At 41.3% G+C, this 18,562-nt stretch overlaps 1 protein-coding gene across 9 annotated transcripts in view; it reads left to right on the plus strand.

Annotated features, from left to right (window-relative positions):
- DNAH14 (dynein axonemal heavy chain 14) overlaps positions 1-18,562 on the plus strand; it is a 149,195-nt gene that overhangs the window by 100,051 nt on the left and 30,582 nt on the right. For all 9 annotated transcript variants that reach the window (XR_014218161.1, XR_014218162.1, XM_082217167.1 and 6 more), the window contains 13 exons: positions 211-319; positions 2,363-2,488; positions 3,634-3,728; positions 4,285-4,444; positions 7,376-7,507; positions 8,592-8,687; positions 12,170-12,310; positions 12,926-13,141; positions 13,591-13,818; positions 15,891-16,012; positions 16,394-16,638; positions 17,383-17,822; positions 17,915-18,110. Coding sequence is in view for 7 of the 9 variants with exons in the window: in XM_082217167.1 (XP_082073293.1) it covers positions 211-319; positions 2,363-2,488; positions 3,634-3,728; positions 4,285-4,444; positions 7,376-7,507; positions 8,592-8,687; positions 12,170-12,310; positions 12,926-13,141; positions 13,591-13,818; positions 15,891-16,012; positions 16,394-16,638; positions 17,383-17,822; positions 17,915-18,110 (2,306 nt within the window). In the remaining 2 variants the exon portion in view is untranslated. The remainder of the gene's footprint in view (positions 1-210; positions 320-2,362; positions 2,489-3,633; positions 3,729-4,284; positions 4,445-7,375; positions 7,508-8,591; positions 8,688-12,169; positions 12,311-12,925; positions 13,142-13,590; positions 13,819-15,890; positions 16,013-16,393; positions 16,639-17,382; positions 17,823-17,914; positions 18,111-18,562) is intronic.

Consider the following 18,562-nt stretch of genomic DNA (forward strand, 5'->3'; position numbering starts at 1 on the left):
AACTGTGAACAAACCTTGTTCCTATTTCAGTGCAGCAGCAAAATGAACCAAGGAGGAGCAAAGCAGCTACAACAGTCTCTCTAGGAGCCCACAGATTTACAGTCTTGCAAAATGCTAGTGTCATGCAAGCCAACTTAATATATGACTACTTCAATATATGTAACAGAAAAGGCCAGACAGTGATTGGATTTTAACTATTTTTAATTTTAGAACTTGCTATCATTCTGGTCTGACCAAAATACTAGAAGCAACCTCACAGATTACAGTTATGCAAAATGAGTTACTTGTCCTTGGTCCTCAAATAGAGAAAAAATCAAAGGTAAAATTTCATTCAAATCTGCTTTGTTGTTCTTTCAAAACAATTAGTGATCTATCTGGATTCATGTCAAAATTTAGAGCATATAGGCTATATTTTATATGGGGCCTGGTTAAACAGTACAGTATTAATAGCAAATGATCATCTGAAAACAATAATTAAAAATAGATAAGAGAGGCAGAGCTTTTGGCAGTGTTTACTCTGTCATAGATAGACGTTAGATTAAGGTTAGCTAACTTTGTTGGACTCCACCTCCCATCAACTCCAGTCAGCCTGGTCAGTAGTTGGGGGTGATGGGTGTTGTAGTTCAACAACATTTGGACAGCACCACATGGACTACCCTGTCTTACATGCTCGTTTTGGAAACTATGTCCCAATGTTCTTTGCATCTATCTATCTATCTATCTATCTATCTATCTATCTATGAAGCTATTTTTATTCAAGCTAGAAAACAAAGAAAAAACAATGTACAGAAGTTAACATCAAATACCAAGCAATACCAACTACCTTTGGACCCACCTTTTAACAGAGATAATCATCCCAGGGCCCACAGAGATCTTAACTGGTGCCCATGACTCCAGGTTGGCAACCCTTTTTAGTGACAGCATGCCATTTAATATCCTGCTTGAATAAGGATAATTTTTTCATATATATCATTTATTTTTGCATTCTTATTTAGGTAGATAGGCTCAGTGAGCAGACTGGTTTTGTGTTTTTTTAATGATACGTTAAGTCAACTGAAATATAAAATAGCACAGCCACAAAATAGCACCGGTGATGCTCACACCAAAGACACAGCTCCCAAGCATTCCACCTTTCATTTAGAAGCTAGTTAATACACATTCTTTCCCCAACCTCACTCCCTGGCTGCTCCAATCTTACTCCTAGGATGAGCAAGCCCATCTATAGCTACCTAGACGAGTGCCTTTACCTTCATCACCCTCTGAAGCTGTGGCAGAGTTTTTCCTCTTCCTCTGCACAGATAAGGTCAGTTGGTGAAACTTTTTGGCTCCCCCACAAGCTGCTGTTCCCTGGGTTTTTTTAATATAAAAAAGGAGACCTCTGTTCTGAAAAGTTGGGCAGTAACATGGGAATAGTACAGATTTAATTAAGTCTTCCCATTAAAAAAGTAGCTTAGGCCTGTATATTGTATTATTTTTTCCTATAGGACTTTTCAGTGACTAAGCATGGGTTTTAAATTGATATGCTTTCACTCTAATCCTTTGTTTCTTGGGCTCTCTGTCACAGTCTCTAGGAAGGATGGGATACAAAAGTTAAATAATGAGAATTTGACATGGCCAGTATCTCTGGTGGGTGACATGTTGTTCTTTGACTGGTTTGCTAAACCTGGTGAAGGGTAGTCAATCAGTCTTAAAGCCTCAGTGAGTTTGGGACTTGTCTATCTCCTACATGTGAAGGCAGGCTCTGGCAGATTGAATGGACAAGGACAATAGCAGGTCCAACGGTCATGATGGCAGTTTCTGTGTGTGCTCTAAACTTGGAGCTTGCTTAGACACGTCTTCCTTGGTCAGAAGGAGAGGGACAGGAAGAGGTTCCACTTCCTCTCTCATCAGAGAAAAGGGTGTGTGACCTAGCTGAGTCTAGGAACACAGCTCTGTTGTCTTAACCCCTTCATACATGTAACTAGGATTCATGTATAGTTAGGCTTGACTGAGCTTCCCACATAGCACAGCTTTGTATGTTGTGCCTTCAGCTTTCACCTGCATCTCTGAATGTAGTCCTGCTGAAAGGTGGTCTTCCTTTGATTACCAGGTGGTAGCACAAGCAACAGGAGATAGCTATCAATATCACACCATGCCTACAAGTCTTTCAGGAGTGTGTGACTTGACACTACTGTTGGAACAGAAGAGCGTTTTGCCCTGATCCAGGAGCACAGTCCTTATGTACTTACTGTGCATGTCATCTTTGCCATCACATTAAGGACTTGATGAGTAGTTCATAAAACAGCCAAAATACTAGATTAATTATTGATTAAGATATTCTGCAATAAATTTAATTGACTGAGAAATGGATCTCTCCTACCAGGAAATAGAGGAACTTGTGGAAAAGCTTCACAAAGATGCATTAGTTGTGGAGCAAGTTCGAGCTATTGTTAAACAGGATGAAGAAATTATGGCTGCAGAAACACAGACTGTGGAAGAATATGCCCAGGTATATCATATTACAACTGTTTTTCATTTTTATTGTGCCATGCTGGGTATTTGCAGCTTGTGACAAGATGGCAGAATAAAGAGGCAGACACACGGGCTGGAGTTGAACTAAGGCTACTTTATTTTAAGGTTAAACATAAGAAAAACTCTTGAAGACTTCAAACTAACAGATTGCAGCCACTAGGCAATCCAGCTCCTGCCTGCAGGAAGGGGGAAATGGCTGTTCCGCCTACCACCTTTCCCAGCTCATACCATATAGAAGAGCAGGGAATCCTTACTGCATCACCATCACCCTGCAGCCTGATTCTAGGTAGATGAGGCAGGTTGGCCTCAGGGGTGGCCCCTATCTTTCCCCAGTGCCCAGAGAGTAAGCCTCAGGACCAGACCAGCCCCTTGAAAGGTTCCTAAAAAGCATCACCAGGCTGAAACATAACTGTCCTCTGCCCGTACCTAACCACCCGTCAAATATGACTCACCTGAAAGCCAGATCAACCTATGGAACAACATGGCAGGCTATCAAGTGTCCCCAACCAGCTATTCAGTGTAGAGTAGGCAAAAAGGCCTGACCTCCGAAGTGAAGATTAGATAGGCCCAAAAGTTCCTAGCTGTTCCTGAAGCAACCAAATAAATCACACTGAGAGACCGAAGAGGGCAGGTGCTACCGTGGAGAGAAGAGGGCAGGGGAGCAGGTGCCTGGCTCTTAAGTAGGGCACCGACATCTGCCTACACCAGGTACGAAATGTGTGTGATGACGTAGGGTATGACATGGTCCCTGTACCTCTTTCAGCCTGCAAATTTGCCCCGCTATCAGTAATGAGCAGAACAGGCAGTGGAATGGGCTTCTTGACAAAATGACAGACACACTGAGCTCTCCAATAAAATGGCAATGTTCCTGGGGGAGGAACAAAAATCTGTTATATAACATGGTTGATGTTGACTATGAGAGCCAGTACAATTTCTGATTCCATCCCAAATTTTGCAGGTTCTAGGATATGTAGATCCCATTTTCAGCTGTAGATTGCTTGAAACAAATATTATAAATATGAGCACGTAGCCAGAGAATAGAAAAAACAACAAACAGAATTTCTACAACTATATACTGTCAAGGAAAACATCAAAGTCTATCTTTTCTTTTTATATATATAGCAAGCAACAGATGAGCTCAATGCTGTAATGCCAACTTTGGAAAAAGCTGTCGCTGCTCTTGATGCACTTGACAAAAACCACATTGCAGAAGTTAAGTAAGTGTGTTGCTCATGTTTGTTGTTTGATTATGATTTTGGTTAAAAATCAGTACAGTTTTCAGATCATGCTGGATAAGTAGCAACAAATCTAGTGGCCTCATATTTGCTGCATTTCAAAGCATTTTTCTGTTCATCTTCATTATGTTTTAGGTAAGCATTGCTACTATTGTGGTAGTTTAAAGTAGGTATGGTTTAAATATCTTTTAAGGGGGGAAAAGTGAAGAATGCTGTCAACAAACTTTAGAATGTTTTACTTATGTAAATAAATGTGCAAATTATCTCTAGTTTCTTCATTTTTGTTACTACGTCACAATAGTCATGAGAGTTCCCTTTCTGACATGAAATTCTAAATATTTTGAGCACTATCCAAAGTATTTTCCAGTGTTAAGATTTTTCATGTGAAATGTTGCTGTATGTTAATCACGCTATATTAATGAGCTAGGGTAAGCCACTGTCCAGTAGTATGGCTCTAACTAAAGTTGTTGGGGGCTTTTTTGACAAAAAAGGTATTTAGTGCATTTTGTTCAGTTGGCTTTTCTTCTGTATCTCACAGAGTGTATGCTCGCCCTCCTCCACTTGTACTTACTGTTATGAATGCAGTTTGTGTTCTTCTTCAAAAGAAACCTAACTGGACAACAGCAAAATTACTGCTTGCAGATCCTGGGTTCCTAAAGAAATTGGTTAATCTTGACAAAGATAATCTACCAGAAAAGGTAAAAGAAGGATGCAGTGTATATTATTTTTGTTTCTTCTATTGTATACCTAAGAATTTTCAGATAGATTACCTTAAACAATAAGCTACGTCATTTTAATGCACATTTCAAACTGATACTGCAATTTTCTTTTTCTCCTGGTCTGTTTACTTACCATAGTTACCATTTCAGAAATAGGAAATGAGAAGGCTAAAAGTATAGGGTCACCTTCTGTGAATGCATCTTAAGCTACAAAGAAAGAGAAACGATCAGGAAAGGGGAAGTTCTCTTGCAAAGTACTGGCTGTCTTGGTTTTGTGAAAGCTAAAAAGAATGACGTTAGGAAAATACAGGAATTTGAAACTATCTAGAGTTAATATCCCACGTTTGCCCTGTCTGATAGTAATATTAAAATGGGGAACCAAAAAGTTGGATGTTCACTAACATGGTGGAAGACTCACAGATGGGTAGAAGTCTATATCCAAGAGCCAGGTGCAATTACCGTATTTTTCGCTCTATAACACGCACCTGACCATAACACACACATAGTTTTGAGAGGAGGAAAACAAGAAAAAAAATATTCTAAACGAAACAGTGGATGTATGATTTTTGTGGTTCATGCTGCAGCCACAGACATGTGATCTGACGGTGAGTTTTGGGTGGCCCAATGCAAAAATCCTGAGGATCCATGTGGATCCATGCTTTGTAACCATGTTTTTGCACCATTGTGGCCCCAGGCAACAGTGGGTGCGTGATTTTTTTGGTGCAGGCTGTAACCATGGATCCTCTGCTCACGACTGCAACAGATCCCCCTGTCATCCGTAGGCATTCGCTCCATAACACGCACAGACATTTCCCCTTACTTTCTAGGAGAAAAAAAGTGAGTGTTATGGTGCAAAAAATACGGTACTTATGGGTTGTTGTGAAAGACTGAGGTTCAATGCCCCTAAATGAATGGGGACAATAAGGTGTCATCTCTTGTAACAATGAGATCCCTATTACTTCTGAAAAGTTGAGATGCTTCTCCTCCTTTAAGTTTTTCTCTTTTCTCTTTTCTCTTAGCCTGGTTTAAGAATAGAAAAACCTTCCCCTTTTAGAAAGACAATGGCCTCTCAGTAGAGAACTCCTCATTAATCCTGAGGAAAATAACAAGCATGGTTCAGAGGCAAAGGGTAAGGGTGGTGGTGGCAGAAAAGCATGAAAGCAATCAAGTTAGTCTTTAACTTCCAACAAAATGAGAAATCATCTCCCATAGTTATTCAGTTGGATAACATATCTAAAATAATGTGGAGCAGCCTTCAGGAGTGGTTTCAAAAAGCTGAAAAAAATGGAATTAATAAATGCTACTAGTTACAGGGGGAAATGACAGGCAAACCTCAGCATGAAACTAAAAAGGCTTTTCACAAAATATTTGGACTGGATATGAATGCCATTATATAACAAAAGGCACATGTCATAAATTTCCTGGGCTAGCCTGAGTCATACTAACATAATTCTCTGAAAAGTAAAAAAAAACTTAAGTTTTAGTTTTGTAAAGTGCTCTTTACAGGTTGAAAAGGGATGAATGTGAACCTCTTTAAAAAATGTAAAATGGACACTTGATTTGCTAAAGGATTACTCACAGAGGATTAGTTTTAGCTGAATTATAGGTGCTTTGAGAGATCAATTAGCGGTTACAGCCTCCTGTGTGTGACACACTTGCTTGGATTAGCTCTGGTTTGCACCATTGTGGCCATCCCTGATTACTGCATTGACGCTGTCATTGTCTGAGCAAAGCCAAATCACACACACAAGGCATGCCTAGAATTCCAGTTGGACGAAGACAGCTGGAAAAGTCTGCTTTTGTCTTTAAAAATTGGCCTGAAGAAATGGTTTTGAATTCCAAAAAATACTCCCCCATTCTGTGCTACAAATTATGGCATCCTACTACTCTGTGTCTTATATGGCATACTCACTCTTCTTTGTATATTTATAAAGGCACAAAGGGGCAAATTTCACACTGTTGCCAATGTGTGGAATGATGTGGGGTAATAACCGCTCCCCACATTAAACGGGGGCGCCCTTTGCGTGGATGCGTGCAGCCCCTGGACCCAGTGCGGCTCCATCAGCATAGGCTTGGCTTCGCCTTCCCCCCCAAGTGGGATACCTGGAGGTCTCCGCCTACCTCAGTCAGTTGTCCAATCCCGCCTGGGGGAAGCGTTGCCAAGGAGACCAGGCCAGGTAGGGGAGGGACTACCTGCCCACACAATAGAGGGAGGATCTTACCTGGGAATCCTCAGTCGGCTTCAGAGCTTCAGAGTAATAGGATGTATTAGCTCTCCAGTCCTGAGTTCATGTAGTCTTATGTATTCACCTGATTTTGGTAAGCATAAGTAACTTAGTATTTGTTGACATATCAGCTGTCAAAGTCATTAAGTTATCTGGTCTTGGATGTAATGATTCCCCCCCTCACTCCCCATATATGAGTTTTATCTGGTACTATGTTCATTACATGATTTGTCCATTGTTTAGGTTTTAATATTTTATTGTATGCTACCTTGTAAGGGCTTGCCCTGGAAGGCAGGGTAGAAATACATTAAATAATTACATGTTGTAGTCACTCATTTGGGTAAAATATGAAAGCAGGACTGACCCAAAACTGGTCAGCAAATAATGTCCTGGCAGGTTTTTTTGAAATTGTTTCTTTTTAAAGCTCCTCCAGAGCTGTTAGACAATTTCACCTCCACCCTATAATATTTGATGACATCCCTGCCCCTATTCGCTACACACTGCTTTTTTAAAAGCATTTTTAATACTACATGAAATTTTCTATAAGGCTCAGCATCGCCACCTAGTGTCACATTGTATATTGCACTTAAAACACACTTAAAACGTTTTATTTGCAGCTGTATAGCTGAGTCTCTATTATTGTTTTAAGTCATTAGTTTTAACAACTGATCTGTGTTCATTTTAGGTGCTTCTGCAGTTGAAAAAATATGTAAGGATGCCTGATTTCAACCCTTTAAAAGTAGGACTTGTGTCTGTTGCCTGCTGCTCCATGTGTCAATGGGTTTTAGCTTTAGATCACTATCACCTTGTAAAAAAGGTATCTTTACAGCTACTGTTTCTGAATATCATAAAAAGTTGTTAAAATAATGTCCTCATAAGAAAAACCTTTTAAAATATGTTTTGTTTATGTTGGGAGATAGAAATAAACAGGAATTTGTGCTCAGTTTTGCAAATGTATTTCAGCCAAAATTATTCGAGGAATTAAAAAACAAAACCACTGTATCCTTTTGAACATTAACTTTCTAATTATACAGGCCACAATCTGACTTCTCTCCTTCGTGTATAAATATGCATATTCTACAATGTGTACAAATCAGTGCATACAGAAGAGGGGAAATGAGACTATTAGTACAGGAGAGGAGAATAAAGTCTAGTATGGAAATGCCTTTGCATGCATGCACATACCCTCCAACATTTCTCTGATGAAAACAGGGATGTTCTGCTATGTGGGCTACTAGTATCTTCTTTTTTTAAAAAAATAACTGGGAACATTGCTATAGCTCCTCACCATGTGATGAGAAACAGACACCATGTTCTGAGCTCTGGGGATAGATTATTTTATGTCCTCCACAGCCATTCTCATAAATAAGTACACCAAAAGCCACATTTTCTCCAGAGTCCTACTTATGGTTATTCCAGCCAGCTATGTGTAAGGAAGTGTGTGTTGGTGCATTCTATTACAACTTTGCTTATAAGCACATGTGAGATAATAACACAGTTTATGCTGAACGTGGGATGGCCACAGAGAAAAAACATCCTTATGTTGAGTCTCCATCCCCTAGCCCATATCCCCAAGTCTTCACTGCAACTATTAGGTAAATTTCCCCAAGTTAGGAAGTCATTGTGTTATGCACTTTGACAGTTCTGCAATGTATCATGGGCTGGTGGGGACAGATGAGCATGAAATGTAATGTGGCACATTATCAGCAAGTGTGCCAAAACATAAGAAAGTGAGGAAAGAACTTGACACAGAGGTGCTGTTTTCATTGAAATCATATGAAGCGGAATGTGTAATTTGCATATGTGTATTGTACATAAATATTTTTTCTGTTTGTCCAGTGAGTTCTGTATAGCCATATTCCTTCCTTCAAGCTGAATTATAAATTTATCTTCTTATATAGTTTGTAGAGCCAAAACAATTGAAGGTAGCTGAAGCAGAGGAGCTCCTAAAACTTGCATATGAAAAATTGGCTGATAAACAAAGAAGTTTAGTGCTGGTAAAAGAATTCTACTTGTTATATACTATAGATTTTATATTGCTTGTTAAATAACATAAAGTTTGTGTCTGTCTCAGTTTGGGATATATTATTTTATTTTAAAAAATCTTATGGAGGCAAAAATCTGTCTACTTTTTTATTAAAAAGTATTTCAGCAGGAACAGAGTGAGAGGGTAACAAGGGATAGAGTTTTTCCAGAGATACATCTAGCCTAGGATTGAGCATTTAGAATGATCTGCTGTTAAAGTTCAGTCTTCCCTAAAGGGTGTGAAATAAGTGAAGACAAAGGCCACCTGGGGACTGGAGTGTGGGTATGAATAATGATTGTATGAAGAGAGCAGCTTTCCTAGGAGCCATTCCCCCTCCCACGACATATTCACATATGGGTATTAAATAAATAATTTACTTTTTACACATACTGTACATTTTAAAATGTAATTCTTTTTTCTTAGCAAGGATACCAAAACCTTTAAGAAAATAAGATTGATATGTATTATAGGGGGTGAAATAGTAGAAACCAGGAATAATAAATAATCAGCTCAGTTTGATAACAAGCAGAGAAAATTGCAGATAAGTAGAATGGGAAACAGTGTTATGTTAGTTCTGCTCTGTGATCTCTGTGTAGTCCTACAAATTTACTACAGTACTACTGCTAATCATAATCATCATCAATAATTTATATATGGTGTCTCTCTTCAAATGTCTTTGAGGCAGGCTTGGTATCTTATGGTGCTTTGGATTTTTTTGAATTTTTATCATGTGCCCTTCAATTATCAGTGCTTAGTTTGACCCATCTACCTCTTCCCATCCATGCATTTCACTGACTTTGAGAAGGAACTGCAGTGAGGAAAAATGACACCATTCTCTTTCTCTGTGCCAGGTGTTGCATTTGACCTGCTCTTACTCTGGTGCTTCCTTTATAGCTGCTGCAGTGATTTGTTAGGAACTAATAGTGGCGTAAGAGAGCTGAAAATAATGCCAAAGTATTTCACATCTGGCAACCAATGTGCCACTTTGGTTTCAGATAGTACATAGGTAAAAAGGTAAAGGACCCCTGACAGTTGTCCAGTCCCAAACGACTCTGGGGTTGCAGCGCTCATCTCGCTTTACTGGCCAAGGGAGCCGATGTTTGTCCACAGACAGTTTTTCCAGGTCATGTGGCCAGCAGAACTAAGCCGCTTCTGGCGAAACCAGAGCAGCGCCCGGAAACGCCGTTTACCTTCCTGCCAGAGTGATACCTATTTATCTACTTGTACTTTGACATGCTTTTGAACTGCTAGGTTGGCAGGAGCTGGGACCGAGCAATGGGAGCTCATCCCGTCGCGGGGATTCGAACTGCCAACCTTCCGATCGGCAAGCCTTAGGCTCAGTGGTTTAGACCACAGCGCCACCCACGTCCCTAGTACATAGATGAGTCTTAAAAGCCTGGGACACAAATTACTTCAGGTAAATGAGCCACTATAGCTGCAAGAGGGCTGTGAAAATTTGTGTTCTGGGCTTTTTATAATTATCTGCCTATGGACTATCTGAAACCAAAGTGGTGCATTGGTTGCCAGATGTGAATTTTTTTTCCAGCTCTCCCACCCCACTATAAGCAGAAAGACTGGAGCTATGCTCCTTTGTTCGTACTTACAGGGGGTTGGGAATGGGCTTCTTGCCCAAACTATTTCACCTAGCTTTAGAAAGCGCCCAGCATTGCTCTGCACAGAACCCACAACTATGATTGCACAATGTATGTTACAACAGTTACAGATAAGCAACCTGTCTTAATGTATAGACCCAATTATAGCAGAATTGAAGGCAAGTAGTTGCTGTCTAGTACCTTGTTAGGAACCCACTGAGAACCTCATGTAAGTTTTGAAAGAAAGAGCTAGAAATAGGGCTTCGTGGGGTGGTGAATGCTTCCCTCCATGAGGGAGCCTTCCCAGACCTGCTGAAAGAGGCGGTTATTAAACCGCTTCTTAAAAAAACCATCTTTAGATGTGGCCACGATGGCCAACTATCACCCAGTCTCAAATCTTCCATTCTTGGGCAAGGTGATTGAGCGAGTGGTTGCTGAACAACTCCAGGCACGCCTGGAAGAAGCGGACCATTTGGATCCCTTCCAGTCAGGATTCAGGCCTCATCATGGGACTGAAACTGCCTTGGTCGCACTGGTTGATGATCTCCGGCGGGCTAGGGACAAAGGTGAGAGCTGTTTCCTAGTTCTGCTGGATCTCTCAGCGGCGTTTGATACCATCAACCATAACATCCTTCTGGACCGTCTTGAGGGGCTGGGTCGTGTTCAGAAAGTGGTGGTGGGGGATGAGTGTTCAGACCCATGGGCTCTCACTTGTGGTGTGCCTCAGGGTTCTGTCCTCTCCCCCATGCTTTTCAACATTTACATGCAGCCGCTGGGAGAGATCATCAGGAGGTTTGGGCTGGGTGTTCATCAGTGTGCAGATGATACCCAGCTCTACCTCTCTTTTAAATCAGAACCAGTGAAGGCGGTGAAGGTCCTGTGTGAGTGCCTGGAGGCGGTTGGAGGATGGATGGCGGCTAACAGATTGAGGTTGAATCCTGACAAGACAGAAGTACTGTTTTGGGGGGACAGGAGGCGGGCAGGTGTGGAGGATTCCCTGGTCCTGAATGGGGTAACTGTGCCTCTGAAGGACCAGGTGCGCAGCCTGGGAGTCATTTTGGACTCACAGCTGTCCATGGAGGCACAGGTCAAATCTGTGTCCAGGGCAGCTGTTTACCAGCTCCATCTGATACGTAGGCTGAGACCCTATCTGCCTGCGGACTGTCTCGCCAGAGTGGTGCATGCTCTGGTTATCTCCCGCTTGGACTACTGCAATGCGCTCTACGTGGGGCTACCTTTGAAGGTGACTCGAAAACTACAACTAATTCAGAATGCGGCAGCTAGACTGGTGACTGGGGGCGGCCGCCGAGACCATATAACACCGGTCTTGAAAGACCTACATTGGCTCCCAGTACGTTTCCGAGCACAATTCAAAGTGTTGGTGCTGACCTTTAAAGCCCTAAACGGCCTCGGTCCAGTATACCTGAAGGAGCGTCTCCACCCCCATCGTTCTGCCTGGACGCTGAGGTCCAGCGCCGAGGGCCTTCTGGCGGTTCCCTCATTTTGAGAAGCAAAGCTACAGGGAACCAGGCAGAGGGCCTTCTCAGTAGTGGCGCCCGCCCTGTGGAACGCCCTCCCACGAGATGTCAAAGCGATAAACAACTACCTGACATTCAGAAGACATCTTAAGGCAGCCCTGTTCAGGGAAGTTTTTAACGTGTGATATTTTAGTGTATTTTTGGTTTCTATGGAAGCCGCCCAGAGTGGCTGGGGAGGCCCAGCCAGATGGGCGGGGTATAAATAATAAATTATTATTATTATTATTATTATTATTATTATTATTATTAATAATAAAAAGTATGATCTATAGCAGCAATATATGCCACTATAGTATGTTTTCCTTTAATTTCTAACTCCTCAGATTGAACAACATCAGCAAAATTTAGAAAAAATGTTTGGAGAAAGTATTGCTGAGCAAGAAATGCTAGCAGCTAGAAAAGATCAAACAACACGCCGTTTACACTGTGCATCTGTGTTAAGCACAGCTCTGAAGGATGAAATGGTATTACTTCTTTCTGCTCTAATGTTTGACTCTAATTAAAATTAGGCTTCATTGTTTACTTGTCTTAGACTGTCTTTTTTGTTGGTCCTTTTCCATATCATATAACCTCCCGTATTCTTGTGGAGAAGTATACTCTGTGTTTGCCATCAGAGGCTAGCTGTTTCCACCAGCATTGCCACACACCACAGCCCTAGGATAAAGGGGGAAGAGTAATGAAGTTGTTAGGCATTTAACCGTCTACTGTAGGGTTGTTTTCAGGTATCAAGGTACTGTATATTGTTCACTGAGCTATTGATAAATTTCAGAAAAAGAAAAATCATTGCTATTCCAAAATCAAAGCAGAGAAGAATGGCTAAAAAAAATACTGCTTATTTATGTACCTTCAAATGTAGGATGAGAGCATTTTTCACAAATACCACAGCACTAAACTATTTCTTATACTCCCAACATAAATATCTACACAAGTGTAAATATTGTTACGAAATCACTTATAGTATGTGCTGCGTACTGACAAGTCATAGGTTTATTATGTTGCAAATGCTATACTTTCTAAACAAACTAGTGTGTCCAGTACTCAGTGATATTTGGCCCTAAACATTGTTTTTTATATCCTAGGCACGCTGGAAAGAATCTGTTAATAATTTCGATCAAAGGTTGCAGGGAATCGTGGGTGATGCCTTTGTTTCAGCAGCGTGTATTGCCTATAGTGGAGTATTATCAGCATCATATCGTCAGCAACTAGTGAATGACTGTCTGAAACTCTGCAAAGAAAGCAATATTCTAGTATCTCCAAATTATTCGCTAGTAAATTGCATGACAGAAAAAAATGAGGTAATCATGCATGGGCAGAGGGAATGACATTTCCAAGGTTTTCTTTGAAATTTAAATTAAATTAGGAGAGTGGGGATTTTTTTAGAGAGAGAGTCTAATTTTGCTGGCTGAGGCACTACCTAATTAACTAGGTAAAGGCCCCATTTGCAGAGGTAGATTTAGGGCAGTGCAACCAGCCCCCCCCCCCATTGGATGCCAAGCTGATCTTCACAACTATAACATAGTGCATACACAGAATTGTATGTAGAGGCGGGGGGCGTCAAATTTGGGTATTGTGTGACCTTGAAATTTGAAATACCAAAGTATGCCTCTACCATTTATATCATCTTTTGGGATTTATTCAAGCTATCATACTTCTTTTGTTATTATTCAGAATCACTCAAATCATTTGTGGAACAAATATTATTGTTGATAATAGTCTTTAAGTATTAAAAATTGATGTTTTACAGGTTCGCAAGTGGCAAAATGCAGGCTTGCCACTTGACCAGTACTCTACAGAAAATGCTATACATATTATGTATGGACAACGTTATCCTTTGCTAATTGATCCAGAAAGACAAGCGTACAAATGGATAAGTCAAATGAGTGGTAAACTACGCCAAATTCGTGCTACGGATGCTCATTATTTTAGAACACTTGAAAACTCTATGCGTCTTGGTGAATCAGTCCTACTACAGGTAGTTCAGCTTCCACTGAGTCTGATCACTCAACTGTTATATAAACTGGTCGGGGGGGGGGGGTGTCTGAGAATTCCCGAGCAATGCTAGATACAAGCTTATACTTACTATGCCAATCAACAAGGAGGCATTCAAAGGCACTGATGGTGGAAACTGACAAACTGTTGACATGGGCTCAGCTTGAAAATGGGACATCTGGCAGAGGTTAACAACCACTGGTTGAGCCACATAGCCATCAGTGAGGCAGAATGGAATTAAGTTTTTCGGCAGCCGGGTCAGCCAGTTGTGGATCTGTTTGCCTCCAAGTACAGTGCTTAGTTAGACACCTTTGTGTCTCAGTTTCCATCTCTGGGAGCAGGGGGTGGATTGGCCTCAGGGTTTGCTCTATGCCTTTCCTTGCTTCGGTCTTCTTGATCAAACCATCCAGAAAATCCGCTGCTTCTAGGCCAAGGTAATTTTGGTGGCCCTTCATTGGTGGTCCTTCATGGGCTCCTGGACCTTGTCAATCTGATGGTGTTGTCCCCTTGGTGACTCCTTGGTGATTCAGGGGCTGGTGATCTATCCTACCCCAGAACTTTTCTGTTTGACTGCCTGAAGGCTAAAAGATTCTGGTTTACATAGGTGGTTGTAGGTTTGTCAATCTGGAATATTCCTTTCTGGTTGTCATAAATTCTGGTTGTCCTTTTAGTTTACCTGTTAGGGTTAGTGTTCCGTCTTCCCATTGATTAGCACAGTGGTTCTCAACCTTGGGTCCCCAGATGTTTTGGCCTGCAATTCCCATGATTCCTAGCTCACAGGACCAGTGGTCAAGGATGATGGGAGTTGTAGTCCCAAAACATCTGGGGACCCAAGGTTGAGAAAGGCTGGTTAGTAGTTGAGAAATTGTTTGCTCTGTCAGTCAATCTGCCTACAGTGATGACCCCTCCACTTGGAGAAGAGGCAAAAGAAGATTCTGCCTCATTTCTCCAGTAGGAAGTGTAATACCTAAACAAGAATGACCGCTCCCCGCTTAAAACGGGGGGCGCCCTTTGTGTGGACGCGTGCAGCCCCTAGATCTGGAGCAGTTCCATCAGCATAGGCTTGGCTTGCCTTCCCTCAGGTGGGATACCTGGAGGTCTTCGCCTACCTCAGTCAGTTGTCCAATCCCACCTGGGGGAAGCGTTGCCAAGGAGACCAGGCCAGGTAGGGGAGGGGCTACCTGCCCACACAATAGAGGGAGGATCTTACCTGGGAATCCTCACTTGGCTCCAGAGCTTCTCCCACCCTACCCACCCTCAGTTAAGGTCTTATTTTGCAGGTTAACTTTTCTTCACAGCTATGCAGGCGTTGCTACGTTAAGGTCGCTGTTAAAGGGCCAGAAAGGAATTTCCCTGCATTGGCAGGTTTTGCCTTTCCCGTAGCAAAACGTCACAACTTTGGCGGTATCAGGCCTTGGGCGGAATCCTTTAGTCCATCTTCCTCTTTGTGGCGGCGATACCAGGGTTCCCCGTTAAAGGGGTTTCTGAAGGGAGGCTTTGACCGTACGCCGAAAGGTCGTCATTGCTCTCCCCTGCGGCGGCGGCGTAACGGGGGCGGCTATCTCTGCTTGAACATATGTTCTCCAGAGCCGGCCCATCCCCCACACACACACACTGGATAACCCTGATGCTCCCTAGGTCCCCGGCTGGGGACTGGGGAGGGAGAACGCCCAATGCCTGAGCCAAGGTCTACCCACATTTGAAATTTAATAAAGTTGTGGCCAATTTAATCCCATAGCATGTTGTCTTGACTCGTTATTCCACATGACTGGGGATCTGGGGACTCCGCCTATCCACGCAATGTCTTCTGCCTAAATCTGCAAACTGCAGATTGTTCTGCAGCTGCTACACCTCCCTGTTCACATCTTTCATCTTGCCCTCTCATTCTCACTGCCTGCTGTGGGGCAAAAGTAGCCTGCCCTGTCCCCTCATCCTAAGAAGGTGAAAAAGATGGGTGGGCAAGGGTTTTCTGATCAAGGGGATAAATGCAGTTATGATGTCAACACCCTCACATACTGCATTTCAGGTTTAAGCACCTGGTTTTGTGCTTTGTAGGATTTCAGTGAAACACTGGATTCAAATATGAAGCCAATATTAAAAAAGGAAATCTACAACAAATCAGGGCAAGACTTCATTAGAATAGGAGATTCTGAAATTGAGTGCAACCAAAACTTCAGGTAACTGTTCTTTTCTGTGATACAGTAGTACCTCTGTTTACGAACTTAATCCGTTCCAGAAGTCTGTTCTTAAACCAAAACCATTCTTAAACCAAGGCACGCTTTCCCTAATGAGGCCTCCCGCCGCCAGTGCCCTTCCACTGTTCGGATTCCGTTCTTAGACCGAGGTAAAGTTCTCAAACTGGGACACTCCTTCTGGTTTTGCGTAATTCGTAAACCGAATCATTCGTATTAAGGACTGTTCTTAAACCGAGCTACCACTATATAATTTTTTACTTATGTAAATTGAAACTAACTATATTTTAAATTAGCTATATTTGTTTGACTCAGCTATGTCTTTACTTGCCTCACACCTGATGTTATTGTTAATTATTGTTTCAGATTATACTTGACAACACAAAAACCCAACCCCCATTTTCTGCCAGCAATATGCAGTATTGTGACAATGATAAATTTCACTGTAACATTTGAAGGTTTGCAAGATCAGCTTTTATCTGCTGTTCTAATTAAGGAGAAACCAGAGGTTGAACACCGGCGTTGTGAGTTGCTAGAAAGCATATCTGCTGACCTAATAACACTTCGTGAACTGGAACAGAAGTCCCTTAGGCTTCTCCAAAAAACAGATGGTAATGAAAAATGTACAGAAATCCTTGAAATGTCATCCATATGTTTTGAACAAATTATAGGCACCTGTAACTAAATAAGTTACAAATTAAATGAATTGTTTTTTATATGAAATGACATGGATAAGGTAATCTGCAACGATTTCCATGTGTCAGGCAGAGGTTAGAATGTTAGTTTGGATGTTCTGGTTCAGATTCCCACTCATCTATGAAGCTCTCAACCTAATCTATCTCATGGGTCTAAAACAGTGCTCTGTTTAGTTACTTGTATAAATTGCTGTGCAAGTTAAATTGTAAACCATTCTAATTGTAATTAAAGGTCCACCTCTCACACAAACCTGGCCAAATACTGAAATCAACCCAGAGGCCCTCTTCCAACCCCTCCTGCCTCTAGATATTAGGGCAGTAGTAACTAGCAACAAATTTGGACCTTTTGTTCTTGCCCAGGCCTTGTCATCTGTGTTCAGTTTAATCTGATAGTTGTATTGTTCTGATTTGCTAAATTTAATTTAATTGATGTTCTTGTTCACCCTACTTATTATTGTTATGGATTTTACTTTAGCCATACTGGGAGATACTGTAACTAAAGGGCAGCAGAAAAGTCCCTTGTTTCTTTTACTAGATTTATCCACAATTACACTCCAGTTTATTAATTTTTTTTTTACAGAAGAGTGGATATTTAATCAATAATGCATTATTTGATTTATTTCTTCACCACAAATGAGGTAAACTTCCTTTAAATTGTAGGACATATTCTAGATGATGGAGACCTTATTGACAATTTGCAAAGATCTAAAATTACCTCAACAGAAATTTTTGAGCGTGTTGAAGCATCTGCAGCAACAGAAGTTAAAATAGAGGCACTGCGTGAAAGCTATCTTCCTATTGCAACTCATGGCGCCATCCTCTACTTTGTAGTATCAGATCTTTCTCATATCAACTATATGTATCAGTTTCCCCTGGAGTGGTTTCATAAGATCTTTGAAGACTCTGTAGAGTACATACTCAAAGTAAAAATTGGGGTTTCGTTGAGTGCCCCAGGAATTTTTAAGCCTCGGTCAGTTTTTAGGACTAAATCAGAGAGACTTCCCGCCAGAGAAGATGAGAACGAAATAGAGAGTATCGCAGTCAATTTCCAAGGACATATTAATGCTATAATAGAGAAATTAACAAAAAATGTTTATAAGGTGTGTACCTGAATTTATTACACAAATGATTTTTGGCTAATACTAGTATCTGTAAAATATAATGTGTTTTTATTAAATTTCTTATTCAACAGAGAGTTTCTTCAGCTCTGTTCAGTGAGAATCAGCTATGCTTTGCTTTTCTGATGTGTACAGCAATTATGAAAAATAAGTATGATGGAAATCTATTTACTAACAAGCTTGGATTTATACCAGAGAATCAGTGGAAATTCTTCCTTCAGTCTAGCATAATGGCAAATATTATGGACACGCAGGACTCTGAGACTACTGGTAAAGAAGGCCACCTTCAGTAAATGTATAGGTCAAATTGTACTCTCAGGCACCTCTCAGAAATAGACTTGCCATTTCTAAAACAGCTCCTTTTACTTGCAGAAAAGACACATCAGTGGAAACTCCCAACAGGAGATAATTGATATATGCTGTTTCCCCTGCAGCCCCCAGCACCGCCCCCATTATGTTTGGAGTGTCCTCTAATCCTTCAGAGTACCTTTTCAGGGAGCACAAAACAGCAAATCGCCACTTGTACCCCTTCTTCAAATAGAACTTCCCACAGGCAGCTTCTGCCCACGGGTAGCCTGAGTCCAGTGCAATATCTTTAAAATTTCCATTGTTCCCTCACATTAGAGATTCTTTAGATCTGTTATACTACAAACACAGATTTCTTTTTCCTGTCTCTACAAGTGAGAATGAAATTTGGCAATGATGGAAACTGAAAAATCTAA

This window comes from Podarcis vaucheri (assembly GCF_965113315.1).
Source record: "Podarcis vaucheri genome assembly, chromosome: 3".
Lineage (NCBI taxonomy): Eukaryota > Metazoa > Chordata > Lepidosauria > Squamata > Lacertidae > Podarcis > Podarcis vaucheri.